At 43.2% G+C, this 18,532-nt stretch overlaps 1 protein-coding gene across 1 annotated transcript in view; it reads right to left on the bottom strand.

Moving 5' to 3' along the window:
* The window catches only part of DPCD (deleted in primary ciliary dyskinesia homolog (mouse)), a 33,895-nt gene that overhangs the window by 14,868 nt on the left and 495 nt on the right, over window positions 1-18,532 (bottom strand). The window contains exons 2-4 of the mRNA XM_073596183.1: window positions 11,544-11,624; window positions 9,404-9,528; window positions 7,386-7,519 (exon numbers count right to left, since the gene is read on the bottom strand). Coding sequence (XP_073452284.1) covers window positions 7,386-7,519; window positions 9,404-9,528; window positions 11,544-11,624 — 340 coding nt within the window. The remainder of the gene's footprint in view (window positions 1-7,385; window positions 7,520-9,403; window positions 9,529-11,543; window positions 11,625-18,532) is intronic.

The raw sequence follows: 18,532 nt of genomic DNA, 5'->3' as shown, positions 1-18,532 counted from the left end.
GACTCCACCCACCGAGCTCCAGACAACAGACCCACCCACAGAATCTGCAGTTTTTCGGGTCTAATAACAGACAGAGGGGAGACATTTGACAGGTAAAGATACATGCAGGAGGCATGTATATCCTTATAGATAACCCCTATGGCAGTAGTTTAGAAAGGATGACATTGGGTTTACATCCACTTTAAAACATTTGAAAAGTTCTGCTCATCCTTGTGGGACTGACTATTGGTGAGATATCTTCCCCAGAGTTCTTGGATCTACAGACTTGCTGTGACCATAATGATGGGCTCCCACATTTCCCATTTAATTCACATTTACTTTATATGATGAAGAATGGAAAAGCAGTGGCTGGAATGTGCAAAGGTGGGTGGGAACACCCAAACCTCCCAGGTGTACAAAGTTGGGGGAACCTGAGGTATTGCCCAGCCAGATGAGGGTACAAGGACTGAACCTGATATACCAGCAAGCTCAACCTCTCTGTCCACATCCTGAGCATGCCAGAATTAGACTGTACCTAACATTGATCATCATCAGCTGCAGGAAGCACTGCAATGGATAAAGGCTTTGGATGATAGAACAGGCCTGCAGTTTTTTGAGCATCAGGCCAAGGAAGAGGCTGTACAGTATCAGGCTGTAGTGAGAGTGCAACTCACCTGCCAGAGAGAGAAGCTTCCCATCAGCATTAACTGGAGAAGGCTAAGCTGCAGCAACAGTGTCAGTCCCTCAGCTTTCCTGAGCACAGGGAAGTGACCTTTGGCTGTGAGCCATGCAGTCACATTTCCAGTCAAGGAGAAGGACAGTGAATAGTGACACCTATTTGCTATCATTTGAGAAAATGTGTCATCAGTACCACCTGATACAGAAGCAGTGGGCTCATCCAATGCCAGGGCTGAAAGGCAAATGCCATCCAAAAAAGAAGACAACTATGTTACAATTATGCCCATAAAGGACACTATGATAATAAAGTATAACTTGACACCAAAAGCATACAGGAAGAAATTCAGGCCACTGCAGATACTTACATGGATGTGGTAAGCCACCTATGCAGCACATTCTGGTAGTGCACTAAAGGACTGAAAAGGGATTCCTCCAAGTCCCTGGAGGACCTGTAGATCCAGGACCAACTCCTGCGTCAAAGTACCCCATTTTCAGTGGGTCCTACACTAAATCATAGAATGAAAGATCCCACTTCTCAATCATGGGAGAAATACACTCCTTTTTATGGGAGAACTAAAAAGGACTCCTCCTATAACTCAGGTGGACTGTTATATGGGTCCTAACCAGACCCCTTGGGATGGAGCACCCCATCATCCCCCACCAGTACTTCTAATCAGTGTCCACCTGAGTTATAGGAGGAGTCCTTTAAGTTTTCCCATTAAGAGGAGTGTATTTCTCCCATGGTTAAGAAGTGGGATCTTTCATTCTATGATTAGTGTAGGACCCACTGAAAATGGGGTACTTTGACACAGTAGTGGGCTTAAGCACTGAATGGCCATATGGTGTGACCAAACCCCCATATTTGCTTATTAAGTTCAGGTGCTTTATATAGCCTTGTAGGATTTTAATGACTTTTGTTTGTGTATCTGCTAGGCGCAGATCCTATTCTGTATGCCTTCCGATGACAACCAGAATTCACCAAAATGGACCCTCTGGACATGCCAGGGTACTTTGTAAAGACATGGGTTTGACATGTAGGCAACTTAGACATTGACAGATGAAGAAGTTGGGTGAAGGTGCACAGTGATTGTTGAATCTGATGACAGTGCTTTTCTGGTGTTAGTGGTCATCTATACTGTTCTGAAGGCTGCTGAGGTGCAGTCTCTTGTTACAGAGTAGGGTTATGGTACCCATTACCCATTTCTTTGCTCTGACCGAGTAGACTTTGGAGCTGCTGTTCTTGCTTGCCACAGAACAGTTGTCTGGGACTTGTAGTGCCACCTTTGAGCAAGCACTGCAGACTAAATTTCCAGCTCTACTACAGAGGGAGATAAACAAGGGGGTTACAGAGACAATGGGAAGCTCAGAAGGGAGGATATGCCTGCTGAAGATGAGAGGTAGAAATGGTCAAAAACCAGCTCATAGTCTACTAGAAATGAAGACAGCAAAGCCCAAGTCCCAGACCCAGTAATAGGAAGTACTGAAAGAGTTCTTTTACTAGGTGATGGGGGTGACAGAAATAACGTCCATGGACTAATGTCGTAACGGGATTGCTAAAGAGAGAAGCCAGGTGGTGTCAGCGTAAAATAGGCTGACAGAGGTGGAGTCCAGTCCTGGATCTAATCCATGCCGAGTAGCAGAGCTGCAGGGTAGCAGCGTGTATGCTGTGCAGAGGACCAGGGAAAAGACTTCTGGGTATTGAGGAGGTGTTGGTAGCTGCTATTGGCTGTTCTCCTTTGCCAACATATTGAAATAATGTAATAACTGTATTTAGAAATGCATTTAGAAGTATGTCTGCTGAGCATAATAAAATCTCTCCAATGCCTATCCACCACATGCCCTGGACCCCTTTCATTGGGTGCAATTAGATCTGCAACATAAAACTTTTTTTTAAATCTTGCAACTATGACATTAAAACTACTAAGGATACTGAGAGAGTCACATTTCTGAGAGCCGGTAACTCTGATTGGACTTAAGCCAGCCATACATGGATCGGAATTCGGCCAGTTCAGCAGGGTATGACCCATATATGGCCAGCTTTAATCAGCCCACTTTATTTAGCCCTCTGCAGCGCTGATCGAGGGGGTTTTATATGACAGGGTAGTTGAACAGAAGTCGATCAGTAGATCGACTTCTGTTCAACTGCATTTGCCACACATGAACTGAAATTCGGCTGGTCCCTGCTGAACCAGACATATTTAGATCCATGTATGGCTAGCTGACTCACCAAATTTGCTCTACATTCAACATTACGAATATACAAAGAAGAAGAAGAAGAACAACAACAAAGCCGGTCTCCCACAACCAATGATGCACGCGTACTGCCCAGAGCGATGCTGATCTACTCTAGCAGGGAAACTTGACAAACATTGCAAAAAGACACGGGAGGGCACAAATGCCTCGTGCATAATCAGCAGCACCATGTTAATTAAATAAAATACCAAAACCATACTCACAAACATGAGAAGATACTAGCTTGTCATATCACAACTCCAGCAAAGGCGATTTCCAAAAACACTGCGGTTGGAAAACTGGAGGCATTTTTGGGGACAAGCCCCCTTCCTCAGAGCTCTGAAAACGTGCCAGCTTTCCAACCGCAGCTTTTTTGGAAATCACCTATGCAAGAGATGTGATTTGACAAGCTTGTACCTTCTCATGTTTGCGAGTATGTTTTTGGCATTTTTATTAATAAACATGGTGTTGGTAATAATGCACTAGGCGTTTCCGCCCTCCTGTGTCTTTTTACAGTTTTACACACACAAAAAAAAAAAAAAAAAAAAAAAAAGTCGGTTTACAAGATTTTGAAAGTAAAATAGTGCTCAGTACATGGATGGCATCCTTGGGACTTTAGCCGCTGCAGTTTTCCTGCGGCAGAATGGCACGGCTCGCCGTAACGACGTTATGTTACGTCGCTTCGCCTTTTGGCCACTACCCATGCCATGTCCCCCTTCCTTGGTTGGCACCGCTTCCTCAGCTCCCTTCCCAAGTATACAGTGGGGATGGAAAGTATTCAGACCCTCTTAAATTTTTCACTGTTTGTTATATTGCAGCCATTTGCTAAAATCATTTAAGTTCATTTTTTTTTTCCTCATCAATGCACACACAGCACCCCATATTGACAGAAAAACACAGAATTGTTGACATTTTTTCAGATTTATTAAAAAAGAAAAACTGAAATATCACATGGTCCTAAGTATTCAGACCCTTTGCTCAGTATTTAGTAGAAGGACCCTTTTGATCTAATACAACCATGAGTCTTTTGGGAAAGATGCAACAAGTTTTTCAACCTGGATTTGGGGATCCTCTGCCATTCCTCCTTGCGGATCCTCTCCAGTTCTGTCAGGTTGGATGGTAAACGTTGGTGGACAGCCATTTTTAGGTCTCTCCAGAGATGCTCAATTGGGTTTAAGTCAGGGCTCTGGCTGGGTCATTCAAGAACAGTCACGGAGTTGTTGTGAAGCCATTCCTTCGTTATTTTAGCTGTCATTGTCTTGTTGGAAGGTAAACCTTCGGCCCAGTCTGAGGTCCTGAGCACTCTAGAGAAGATTTTCGTCCAGGATATCCCTGTACTTGGCCACATTCATCTTTCCCTCGATTGCAACCAGTCGTCCTGTCCCTGCAGCTAAAAAACACCCCCACAACATGATGCTGCCACCACCATGCTTCACTGTTGGGACTGTATTGGACAGGTGATGAGCAGTGCCTGGTTTTCCCCACACATACAGCTTAGAATTAAGGCCAAAAAGTCCTATCTTGGTCTCATCAGACCAAGAATCTTATTTCTCACCATCTGGGAGTCCTTCAGGGTTTTGTTTAGCAAACTCCATGCAGGCTTTCATGTGTCTTGCACTGAGGAGAGGCTTCCATCGGGCCACTCTGCCATAAAGCCCTGACTGGTGGAGGACTGCAGTGATGGTTGGCTTTTTGGAGGAGCCTGTGGCGTCCAGCATCTGCAGTGTGTGAGTTGGCGGCGGTGAAGGTAGAGCTGTGCCGCTGAGCTCTTGTTGGCAGTCTGATCAATATAAAAAGCGATCCCATCAAGAACGAGTCTGTGAGTGAAACAACCCTATCTTAAATTATAGTACCTAATGAATCATTAATCTCTGCGCAATGGATTGTTAATTTTTTCTCCCCATATGTCCGGAATCTGAGAGGAGCAGTGGTTAACACTGAAGAAGCGGCGCAAGGAGTAAAAAGTAACATTTTATCCTTTCTGCACTATTATTTTGACTTTTGTTTTACATTGTCACGAGCTAATTGACAATGTTTTGGTTTAATTATATAACACTTGATGAATTATCTACACTTAAAGCGGGGTTCCACCCAAATTTTGAACATTATCTCTATGCATTCTCTTCCTTGCCTAGATGCTGACATGTTGTGTAAAAAAATTTAAATCGCCGTAATTACCTTTGTTTTTCTAATCTTCTTAGCACTTCCTGGTTTTCCTCCCATGGGAGTAGGCGTGTTTCTAGCCTCTCCCAGACCTCCCAAAGTTCCCTGGGAGCTAGTCTCAGGCTTCCCAGCATGCATTGTGCAACAGCGTCATCACAACATCTCGGTGAATGCTGGAAGCATTCACCGCATCCAGGAAATACATGCTTGTGGGCTTCAAATGCCCACAATGAAGATGGAAACCGCCTTCAGTGAATTTTATAAGTTATTCTTTACAACGAAATCAGACACAGGCGGACTTATTACACAGAACATGCGAGTAGATAATCATGAGAAGAAAAGTTTGTGAATGAACTCCAAAAAAAAAAAAAAAAACGATAGATAGGTGGACCCCCGCTTTAACATGGAGGATTTGTAGGAAAAGGAGGATTTTTTTGTATATATAAATTTCTGCACATTTGGATTTATACTTTTGGAGCACAGCAGATATAATCTGACTTCATTTGTTTTACTTAATTAGAGCTCACTTAACATATTTATTGTAGGAAGCTTATAACTGTGTTAAAGCACATACACAGCAAGATTTATCACTGTGCGTTTTTTTATGAGCACATTTTTGTGGGATTAGTTCAGCTGAATTTAATTTATTAATGAATATTCACTGCTATTATTAGAAGTGGAATTTTACCTTTATTTTACCATTCTTATTTTTACCATCCTTATGGAAATTTAGTGTTACTATTAGAAGCATAGTTATACCCTTTATTTATTTTTTATGGGAATATGAGGATAATGCAAGCGCAACTGACCATTTTTACCATTTATTGACTTTCTACAACTTTCTCCCATCTCCTGACTGCATCTCTGGAGCTCAACAATAGTGATCTTTGGGTTCTTATTTACCTCTCTCACCAAGGCTCTTCTCCCCCGATAGCTCAGTTTGGCCGGACGACCAGCTCTAGGAAGGGTTCTGGTCATCCCAAACGTCTTCCATTTAAGGATTATGGAGGCCACTGTGCTCTTAGGAATCCTAAGTGCAGCAGAAATTTTTTTGTAACCTTGGCCAGATCTGTGCCTTGTCACAATTCTGTCTCTGAGCTCTTCAGGCAGTTTCTTTGACCTCATGATTCTCATTTGCTCTAACATGCACTGTGAGCTGTAAGGTCTTATATAGACAGGTGTGTGGCTTTCCTAATCAAGTCCAATCAGTATAATCAAACACAGCTGGACTCAAATGAAGGTGTAGAACCATCTCAAGGATGATCAGAAGAAATGGACAGCACCTGAGTTAAATATATGAGTGTCACAGCAAAGGGTCTGAATACCTAGGACCATGTGATATTTCAGTTTTTCTTTTTTAATAAAATCTGCAAAAATGTCAACAATTCTGTGTTTTTCTGTCAATATGGGGTACTGTGTGTTCATTAATGAGGGGAAAAAAATGAACTTAAATGATTTTAGCAAATGGCTGCAATATAACAAAGAGTGAAAAATTTAAGGGGGTCTGAATACTTTCCGTCCCCACTGTATATTGCTGCCATCCTTGCAGAACATAGCCACAGGCACCTAGGCTTTGCTGATTGGGGAGTATGGGGTCTTTTTTCTGTGAGGCCCCTCTTACCGTTTGTCCATCATTTATTCATGTGTTACATTACTTTTTGATCATTCATTGCCAGATATATCCCACATGCATCCACCCCGGAAGAGGGAGCCACATCTCGTGAAACACGTCGGGCGTTATAGTTTTCATGTATACTCATGTACTTTAAATGCAATGCGATCTATGACTTTGTGCAATATTGTATCAGCTTTGCCTTTGTTTATGCTACTTTTTCATGTGTGACTATTTCTATAATAAATATTTTACTATATTTACATTTGTCAATTTTATCGGCCAATTGTGCACACCTCATTTAAAGTCCCAAGGGCGACATCCATGTTTCTATTGTATCATTAGGGATGGAGGTGTGTTACTGGTGACACCAGACCTTTCTTTTATTTACAGTACCCAAAGAAGAGGCAGGTGTGTGACAACTGACTCGCAGAATAAAGAGATTGGTACATTTCCAGGAAAAATCAATAGTACAGCCTTCAATATTTTAAGCATAAGTCACCTAACCATTGACTCATGAAGACTTCTAATTATCCAGTACAGTTCCGACTCCTTTGAAAAGGCAGATCACACTGACATGCAGTAAAGAGTGATGTAGTGCCTCGTGTATCAGAGTGTCAGTGCTATGAACACTAATCAGATTTAAATCAGTCACAAAAGTCTGGCTGTGGGGAAAAAACGAACACTGATACATCAGGCTATGAGCAGTATATCAGCTTACTTCTTGTTGGTTGTCCGTACAATACAGGAACGCTCAGTCTTGTCTACCGTCACACTATATACATCTTTACTGTAAGGCAGATTGCGGATTCTCCACTGAAAGCTTGTTTTGGTGTCCTTCCTCATAAACACAGGCTGGGAAAAAAGCAAGACACACATTAAATAGATAGATATTTACATGATAAATTATATTTGCATGTACATAAAATAGACCATGAGGTGTATTAAAAAAAAAAAAAAGGAAGGAAGGATGTAGCTTTTAACTCAACATACCAACAATGACAGTTAAAAACTTTTATGAATAAACTGATATACCATATATATTGGTTACACAAGTTTGGCTTTACCCTTCAGTTTGGATCTACCGACATTTTTTTTAAAAACTGTCAAAAATGCTAATGTGACTTCCTTGCAATATGGTAAACCGAAAGCATTTTTACAGTACTGGGAGCATTCCTTACAGTGGTGTACAGCATACCTCCAAAAATCAAATGTCCTGCCTATATGACTGGCTCATTGCTTTTCTCAAAAGTCAGGACTGAAATAAAAGTCACATTTCAGCCATCCGTTTCAGCTTTTTTTGTAAACTGAAGATTGTCCACTTCTGATGGGATGCATACACGCAGATTTTCTATTATTAATCATATTGAACAGTATAGTGTAGGCTTCCCAAATCATTCTATGCATAAAAGTAAAAAAAACCTGTGTGCTGCTTCCCACACAGCCTTTCCTAATACTCACCTGAGCCCCTCTCCATCCAGCGATGTGCACGAGAGACTCTGCTGTTCTGGGACTCCCTCTCCTCATTGACTGAGACAGTAGTGGGCGCCCATTGGCTCCCTCTATCAATCACAGCCAGTGAGGCAATGAGGAGAGAGCGTCGGGAGGCCGAGCCGCAGCTCTACGTGTCTTCTGGATTCATAGCACAGCGGGTTGGGAAGGAGCATGCAGCGGTGCCCCCAGGGAAAGAGGTTTTCTCAGGGGGCATTGCTTGAGGGGGGAGGACCAAGGAGCGCGGGTGAGGGACCAGAAAAGAAGAGGATCGTGGCTGCGCTGTGCAAAACCACTGCACAGAGCAGGTAATTACAAACAGGTTTGTTATTTATTTTTTTAGAGTCAAGCTTTAATATTACTTTAAATGTGGGCAGGTTCACTTTTAAAAGTAGAGACCCGCCAATTTTTTTTTTTTTTTTTTTTTTTTTAAAAGTCAGCAGCTACAAATACTGAAGCTGCTGGCTTTTAAAATATGGACATTTACCTCTCCAGGGCGCCCGCGATGTCGGCACCCGAAGCCGATCTGTCCCTCCGCTCTCGGGTGGAGGCACCACCATCTTTGGTAAGGGAATCAGAAAGTGAAGCCTTGCGGCTTCACAGCCTGGTTCCCTATTGCGCATGCGCGAGTCGGGATGCACGATCCCACTGGTCCCTGCTGTCTTTTGGGACCTGTGTGTCTCCTAGAAGACAGCGGGCGGACGGAGGAGGCGCTGGATATGGGATAGATATCTGCGGATACTGCGGCTATCTAGGCCTGGAAGTGGGAGCAAATACCTGGATTATACAGGTATCTGCTCCCCCCTCCCCTCTGAAAGGTGCCAAATGTGACACCGGAGGGGGAGAGGATTCCGAAAAGCGCAAGTTGCATTTTTGGGTGGAACTCCACTTTAACTGCCAGTATTTAAGGTATGGTTTTCACGTTGCCAAGTCACATAGGGATTTATTTACTAAAGATGGAGAGTGCAACATCAGGCTCACTTCTGCATAGGAACCAATCAGCTTCTAGCCTCAGCTTGTTCAATTAAGCTTTGGCAATAAAACCTGGAAGCTGATGATTCTATGCAGAATTAAGCCAGATTTTGCACTCTCCAGCTTTAGTAAATAAAGCCCATAGCAACTACATAGGAAAATACACAATGTAAGTTCTAAATAACCGAGAAACAGTATGAGAAATACTGCAATAAAACAAACACATATAAAAGAGTTAGACTACAAAATAGGTTAGCTGTTTTTCTAAATACATACATTGGAACTGTTTTCTTTTAAGAAATCATTTTGTAGCACTGCGACCGCTGGCGGTGGAGTTTCCCCAACTTCAGTCTGCCATTCTCCATGCGCACCCAGGGCTGATTTCTGTCTCCATTTTCTTACTGGAAGCACACGAAGATTAGAAAGCGAATATAGGACTGTTATCCAAAAAGAGGATCAATTGCAGCATTTACCTAGCATTGTTCTCTCTGCATAACATAGCTGGTTAGAAGGAGAAAATGGCAAGCAGCTCATTTGTTTATAGCAAGCAATAAGGACATTTGGGAGAGGAAATAAAGTCTGTGTTATGAATATGCAGAATATAGCTGGCTGCTATAGGCAGTACTTTTCAATTTTCAGCACCAGATTATTTTTTTATTTAAATTAGCTTATTTGTTTCCATGAGGCTGATATTTACAACTATGAACTGGGTTTGCGCTGGCAACAAAGTGGTGGGGGGGAGCAGCAGATAGAGGGTTTTTCGCACAAGAAAACGACAGGTTCTCTTATGCGAAAACAAACCTCCATCTGCTGCTTTTCACTGAACTGTCAAAGTAAGAGATTCTTCTTAAAACTAAAACATGTTTTTATTTTTGTTTTTTTTTTAGAAACAGTATTTTTTTTTTTTTTTTTTGGGGGGGGGGGGGGGGGGTAGACTATTTCACTTCCCGTCTTGTAGACAAAGCAGGAGATGAGGTTAAATTCCCCCTCAGACAGTTGTCAGTTCAATAGGTATCCCATTGGAAGCTTTTCTCACCTTTGTTCAGGTTACAACTGTGCAGCATATTGCAATATTTGGCTCTTTGGGAGACACAACCTCCTGGAATGTGTGAATATCAGGGAAGGCTGTGGGCAGCTGATACATATATTACCTCTGCTTAGGCAAAGAAACAGGAAGTGGGTGGTCCCTAATCTATGAATAGAAAAAAGGTATTTACGTTTTACAAACTTTTAATATATTCACTGTTTTTGTAAGTGGGAGGGAGAGAAAAGTTGAATTTCAGCTGAAAGGTCCACTTTAAGTAGCACAGTGAAAACTTTTATTTTTTTAATTTATTTATTATTTATGTATTTTTTCTTTAGAACATACATGCTAACTTTAAACAATCGACTAGAACATGTTCATCGAAGCAGTAAAACAAACTACAAATTGGTTAACATGAAAGAAATTATATTAGTACTCACAGATTAACAAATAAAACATTTAGATATTTGGGAAAGAAATTGCATAAAAGCGGATATTCAACCACCCGCAGGTCACTTCCTCTAGTAATGCATTGGATCAGGGGTCTCCAAACTATGGCCTGCTGCAAGATTTTCTCTGGCTTGCAGTCAGGATCAATGGCCTCTCACATAGGTCTGTCTTTCTCCCAAACATCCACAATACCACCTCCATCCTGTTCTTCAGCGCAGGGTTACCCCGGCTGCGCTGTCATTGTACCATTATTAGTTGTGATCACTGCTGGCGTCCTAACAACAAATAATGTGCTTGGCCCAGCATTTACAGGAAGGTACTTCTACCCTCTAGACCTGCGTGCCCGAGTGCTTTCACACTGGGGTGCTGTGCTGGCAGGGCGTCACAAAAAGTCCTGCCAGCAGCTTCTTTGCAGCAGTGGAGGAGCAGTAAATACACCACTCCTCCACCGCTCCTGCCCATTGAAAACAATGGAGTAGCGCTGCCATACCGCCGCTGCAGCGGCGTTTTGCGGGAGGATTAAACCCCTTTTCGGCCGCTAGTGGGGGGTTAAAACCACCCCTCTAGCGGCCGAATAGTGCCGCTAAAATGATGGTAAAAATAGCGCCGCTTTACCGCCAACGCCCGGGCGGCTCAGTGTGAAAGGGGTCTAATTTAAATTTTATTATTATTTTATAAAACTGATTTTCTTCAGCCTGAGAATATTTGTAAAATGATTAGGTGTGGCCCTTGTACTAAAAAGTTTGGAGACCTCCTCATTAGATGAATATGGTGGAACATGACAATTCCCGCTCAAAAGCTCCCAACTCTCTAGGTAGCACTCCTATTCTCTGCAGTGCTAGAATAATGTAAATAACTGCACTTTGGACTCTCTGTGGTCAATAATAATGAATCATTTATACTAGTATGACTTGATGCTGTACAGCTATGTACTTTCCTTACCCAATAACTCCTGTGTCTTGTGGTCATACTCTTCCACCATCTCCTTGCCATCTGCAAACAGATAGTGCACTTTTCTTCTGCCTAGAAATAAGAAAATAAAGTGTTTTCAACAAGCACGATCCTTAATAAATGCTTAGTAATTCTTAAAGTGGTATTAAAAGGTTTGGCTTTTTTTTTTTTTTTTTTTTTAATACAACCTTTTTTATTGAAAAACAAGTTTTCTTACAAATATTTGAAGCAAGAGTAATGGAACATACATATGAGAAGTAGTCAGTTATGGATACACTGAAATGTTATAGAAGGAAAAAAGAATAATAATAAAAAAAAAAGAAGAAATTAAATAATGCAAAGACAAAATCTAAAAAAATCAAAAAGGAAAAATTATATAGAACGGCAATTTCATGCATTTTTGAGTGCCACATGCAGTATTTGAACCTAAAGAATGAAAACCCCTAGTAGTGGACTTTTAAGGCACATACAGAGTAAAGAAGTATTAATATACAAAAAAAAGTTTATTAGATATAATGTATAAAAAAAAGTTTAAACATGTAACATAAGGAATGCTTTTTATTTTCACCATTGTACATAGAGTATTATACAGTACTCTTGCACCCAACGCATTTCGGAGTACACATAGCTTTTTCTTCAGGGTGATGTGTTAGCAAGAGACATTTCCATTGTATTTATGATGAATTACTGAGTTAGCATTCCAGGTATTGTAGTTAAAAACAACAAGAATTTGAAGACAAGTGTGCCAGACAAATTCTTGGCTCCAAAAGCTCATAGTATGATTATTTTAGAGGACGTTATACATCCATGTCAGATCACGAAATGAGAAAATAGTAGTAAAAACTCTGTACGTGCCTTAAAAGTCCACCACTAGGGGTTTTCGTTCTTTAGATAAAAATCAAAAAATACGTTAGGGAACAGTCATATGGGGGTAGCTGTTTAAAATCTATGCATTAATTGATGTCTTGTAAATAAACTAAGGATCCCATTTAAAGGGTTTGTAACCCTAAACCATGATTCATTGCCAGCTCCCCTATTTTAAGCTGCCATCTTGCACTATGTAATTGTTTGGTAGAAACAAACAAACAATTAAATACCTTTTTGTCATGTAGCTTTAGGCCGGTCCCGTGACTCACGGCCGCTCTAATACTCCGATCCAGGGCTACAGCAGGAGGACCCAAGATCTCCCTCTGATGTCAGCTGGGAGGTCACGTGACCGCTGTGCTGGCCGCTCTGCTCCTCCCGCTGTAGCCCTGGATCGGAGTATTAGAGCGGCCGGGAGTCACATGACCAGCCTGAAGCTACATGACAAAAAGGTATTTAGAGGCATTGTTTCTAACAAACAAAAAGAGAGGGGCTTTAATTACTTCTAACAGCAGCAGGGGGGGAGAGACAGAGACACAGACTCCCGAGCTGACAGGCAGGGAGGGGAGAGGGGAGGAGAGCTGCGGATGACAGAGGCAAGTAAACTGACCATGGTGTCGGGGCTCAGCAGCCATGATAAAGAGTGGTCAGTTTACAGGGAGGAGGGCAGAACCAGGCAGGTTTTGCACTGTGCTGTTTAACCTGCTATAAAGGAAACAGGATCTATTTTTTTTTCAGGGTAATAACCACTTTAAGATTGAATGCTTTCTTGGTATTATTGATGGCATAGAAAATATTCTCCATGATACTGATATCTTCTATTCTCGCTAATACTTGTGAAAAGGGTACAACTCCAGATTTCCAATGGTATGCGATTGTCCAGTGAGTGGCGACACATATCGTGTGGATTATTTGTAGCAGAGGTGTAGGGTGTATATATGAAACACTTTGCAATAGCAAACAGTTAAGGTGGGTTTGGCTTTAAAAAAAAAAAAAAAAAAAAAAAACACAGCAAATATCTCATACTTGCCTGCTCCTCTTTTTCTTGGGTCCCCCACCAATGCTCCTGGCTCCTCTCCCTTGACCACCCCCAATAGCAAGCCTTTTTCTATGGGGGCACTGGTGTGCGCTCACTGTGTTCATAAGACACATAGAGCTGTGGCTCGGCCCCACCCCCCGCTATCTCTTTATTGGCTCATTGGCTGTGATTGACAGCATTGTGAGCCAATGGCTCCTGCTTCTGTCTCAGCCAATGGGGAGAAAGAGACAGCCAAAGCTCTCTTGCACACCTCTGGATTGAGAGGGAGCTCAGGTGAGTATTAGGCCTCCTAAACACAGGGCATTTTTACTGCCACTTTTAGCAGGGTCAGATTTTTTTTTTTTTTTACAGCTTCAAAACGCCTCTCCTTTATCTGTCCATGCACACATAGGCGTTTTCAAGTTGTAAAGAAAAAAAAAAAAAAAAGAAAAAAAAAAAAAAAAAAACCCCAGGGCCAGGGCATTCTGGGACACCAGCACCACGCTGTAAAAACACCTGACGTGGCTAAACGTGTATTAATGCTGTATACAGCAATAAGCCTCATCAAGCGTTTTTAAGCTGTAGTATTTGGATTTGGTAGTAAAAAATAGAAGAGGGCAGAGAAACGCTGCTAAACGTGCATTAACGCCAATGCAAAACGCTTCTAAAAGCGTGTTTTTGCAGCCCCTTTTTCCTGCCGTTGGTACTGGCTTTGCAGCTCGTTTTTTTTTTTAAATGCCCCGTGTGCATGAGGCCTTAGGAGAGACTGTGGGGGGAGCAGCACACAGAAGGTTTTTCAACTTCATGCATACAATGCATGAAGGTAGAAAACCTTTAGCCTTTACAACCACTTTAAAATAAAGGTGAAACTTTAGAACACCTGTTGGTTTTTTATTGCTGCCTGAGCTCCTGTTATCACTAAAAGTGAAAGTAAAAGAAAATCCACCAGAAAAATGTCACCAGAACAGGAATCTTCCAATGGGGACACTAGTTCTGGTGGCAACTAGGGATTCCCTCACTCATCCAAAAGGGAAAAAAAAGTTTTACCTATAGTTCTACTTTAACATGCACCTAAACAAAAGATATTGCACCTTACCAGTCCTTAGATGCAGTGGCTACTTTAGTTGTCTTTTTTCTGGTTTATTTTCACTCCTAATCCTACTAGTAACACACCTCTTGTCCTGGGGGACAATGTTCACTCACTATACTGTATCTTTGAAGAAGCAGAATTGTCAATCTAGGACATGGAGTGCGTTTTGATTACAGAGCACCTCCCTGCATCTTCATAACATAGGTGAAAGAAAGCGTGCACAGGACAGCACTGGACTTCTGCCCAGATCAACAGGTCGTTTTTCTCAATTCTTGAGCTGGTAAGAAAACACTGAACTGAACAAATGGGTGAAATAAAAAATGCGTCCCAAAAGCTTATAGTCATAATGTGATGGAATGCAGAGCGTATTAGCACACTATGGCAGATTTCCCTTGGAAGCGATCCCCTCCAGCACTGCAGGGCCAGCGCTCCAGTCAGTCACAGGTGCTTTAAAATTCTCCCAGTCTTTCTTTCGGGTTCAGACTCTTTGGCCACTTGATTGGCTGGTAGGCCAATCAGTCAAGCAATTTTGGCAGAGAGCCATACTGTAAATGCACGCAGAGCTGCATATGTGCATGTGTGACTCAGAGGACACAAATGCTGACAGGGAGAGAAAAGTAGTTATGACAGGAGAGACCCACAGAGTCTTCTGTTATAAAAATTCTACCTGTCAGCTATTTCTTTTATTTTTAAGAGAAGTTTGGGATATTTTTCTAAATCATACTGTAGCACCCTGTAGTTTAGGCAAGGTTGCTTCTCACAAATTTGCTTGCCAGGAGTAGTTATCCTGGTTGATTGAGGGAGAAATCAATAGATCTCTATAAGTTTGGCCTTGTTGCACTTTTCTCTTCTACCACTAGGTGGCCGGTTACTTGGTGGTAATAGATATGAGAAGGGCAACCCAAGGTCAGGTTATGGGTATGTGGGGGTATCTCAGTCAATGGGCAGGGGTTTTCTTGAATCCCTTGGCCTGCTGGGAGAGCCTATATATTTGGGTGGAGTCAGGTGATCAATGTTCTGTGCCACCTGGACAGCTGTCTGGGTGGACGTGTGTTGTATGCCCGAGATTGGGCCTATCCCAGGGGCATCTGGTTTTTAGGCTGTGTGAGGGCCTATCCAGAAGTGAGAGAGCAGTGGAGGGTTGGGATTGCAGCTTGCAGTCCAACCTGAAGTGACGATTTTGCTGCCGTAGAACCTGTCAGTGGTTGGAGGTAGAAGGGAAGCTGCCGCCACAAAGGGACCAACCACCTTTACCAGGGAGTAACTGAAGCAAGTACTGAATCCACACTCTCACTGAAAAGGCACGGTGGAGAATCTGGAAACTTCAGGGACCCAACCCGCGGAGGGGACGCTTGCAGAGCAGCCTTGTGAGTCAAGCCAGGGACCTCGCTGGTTAGCAGGGGTGAAGCTTGAGGAGTATCTGGAGTGCCAAGCTAGGGACCCAGCAAGGAAGCGTGGGTGATGCTTGAGGGGATACCACTGCAAACCTTGGAGGAGCTCAAGGGATTCGGAGTCAGTGAATCAGAGGGTTTAGTGAAAGACCGGGAGCTCGGTGTTGAAGAACTACAAGAGCCAGATGCAGTGGAGCTGAAAGGACTGTTACGTTTGTGTTAGGAACTGTTAAAGACTGTTACCATAGGAGACAGCATTCCTGCATGTGCAGATGTGGCGTCTTGCTGGGGCCTTTCCTTGTACGGCTGTATTCCTATTGAATCTAAAACTACTTAAGAATGTCCTGGCCCTAACCCTCTTTCCCCCAACAGTACAAAAAGGACTGTCAAAAGAAACAAAACCTTTTGCATTCAAAAAGTGTCTGGCACCCAATGACTTTCACCATCTTAGCACCCACTATGCCTCACAACCCACTACATTTTGAAGGATGTCAGCTATCTTTGGTCTTGGAGGTCCTTATTAGACTGGACAAGGCCAAAGACCTTGCTACAATACTTATCTAGGTGGATGCAAAATCCATCCGATGCTGCATCTGTCCCCCGCAGAATCTGAGGCTGAGAACCGAGTGATCAAACACCGCCGATCGCTCAGTTATCCCTGTCGCTGAGCAGAGAGCTGCGACTGTCAGTCACCGGCTCTCTGCTGGTGCCCTCCAGTGCTGAAAGAAGCCCCAGGCTAGGGAAGGGGCGGGAGTGCCTGGCTCAGTCTCCCAGTGCCGCAGCTGAGAGACTGAGCCGGGTGCTGGTCCAGGCTTCTGGGCAGATTTCCCACCATATGATCGCAATCTTTCCCCAGCCTGGCCTGGCTCTGTGACATCAACCGACAACATGCCTCAGACGCTGTCGGCTAAAAATGGGTTACAGGACTGCAGAACGAACTGCACTCCTGTGATCCACAGGGGAAGTACAACCAAACAAGTGTTGGCTGTACTTCTCCTTAAGTTCATTTCCACTTCACATACGTTTTTAGCGTTTATATACATTTTAAATGTATAGAGGGTACATACTTTCACTGCACTGCAAGGAGTTGGGCTTTAGCTCCCATTTACATTGGGGCGACTTGTCATGCCATTTGACAGGTCAGAGCCTATTGCCAGCAATCTCCTTTTTTCAAATTGGTGCGATGCCAACTTTGAATTGCACTACTTTTGGCGACTTTGGGTACGACTTGCATAGACATCTGCGGATGAAGCAGCACAGATGTCTTCCAAGTTGCACCTGAAGTCGCACTGACATGTAAGGTTGCCACCTCATCCCTTTAAAACCAAACACATATAAATTACACAGGTTCCATGGCTGATTAAGGTGGTAATTAACCACCTCAATACAGGGCACTTACACCCCCTTCCTGCCCAGGCCATTTTTCAGCTTTCAGCGCTGTCACACTTTGAATGACAATTGCGCGGTCATGCTACACTGTAACCATGTGAAATTTTTATCATTTTCTTCACACAAATAGAGCTTTATTTTGTTGCCATTTTATCACTTCTGGGTTTTTTTTTTTTTTCCTAAAAAAAAAAAAAAAAAAAAAAAAAAACGAAAATTTTGAAAAAAAAAATGTTTTTCTTAGTTTCTTTCAGTAAATTTTGTAAATATGTAATTTTTCTCCTACACTGATGGACGCCAATGAGGCGGCACTGATGAGGTGGCACAAATATGCCGCACTTATGGGGCACTGATGGGCAGCACTGATGGCCACTGATTGCTGGCAGTGGTGGGGGCCTATTTGTAATCAGGGCACTGATGATCAGTGCCCTGATTACATACCTAAATGTCTTCTGCGAGGAGATGCCACTGATAGGCTCGCCTCTCCTCACACTCTGTCAGTGTGAGGTGAGGAGCGATGATTGCCGGCATCTCCGTGTTTATATGTGACCAGTAGGGATGAGCTCCGGCGTGTTCGCATGGCGCACGTGCCGAGCCCGCCAGGAAGTCGGCACGGGGCAGCGCTAATCACAAGCAGTGAGACATTTCCCGATGTGCGGCTGCAGAGATCGGGAAATGTCTCCCTGCCTGTGATTAGCGCTGCGCCGTGCCGACTTCCTGGCGGGCTCGGCACGTGCGCCATGCGAACACGCCGGAGCTCATCCTTAGTGACCAGCTGTGATTGGACACAGACGATCACGTGGTTAAAGAGTCGCAGCCCTTTACAGAGATCGGGGTTGTGCCGTGTCCTAGTAACACTGCCACGATTGGCATGCTGTGCACCCCTGAGGGAGCAACCATTTAGGGAAACTGTCATATAACGTCCACCCAGAACGACAGCCGCACCGATCCGCCGTTGTTTGACGGTGGGCGGGGGGGGAAGGGGTTAAACTCACTTGTTGCCTTATCTGCATTAAATTAGCCTCAGAACCTGTGTAATTCATATGTGTTCGGGTTTAAGGCTGGATTCACACCTATGCAGTTTTAGTGCATTTTGCAGATTTGCACTACAGTCCATTTAACCTCTGAAGGTTGCTTATCCCTATATTACAGTTTAACACATGATAATACGGAAACATCAGATAAACAGGTGCAAGCATTGCAGTGATGGGGTGACTGTCTTGTAGCACCG

The sequence above is a fragment of the Aquarana catesbeiana genome, linkage group LG08 (assembly GCF_042186555.1).
Source record: "Aquarana catesbeiana isolate 2022-GZ linkage group LG08, ASM4218655v1, whole genome shotgun sequence".
In the NCBI taxonomy this organism is placed as follows: Eukaryota; Metazoa; Chordata; class Amphibia; order Anura; family Ranidae; genus Aquarana; species Aquarana catesbeiana.
This window is presented reverse-complemented; position numbering and strand designations above follow the sequence as displayed.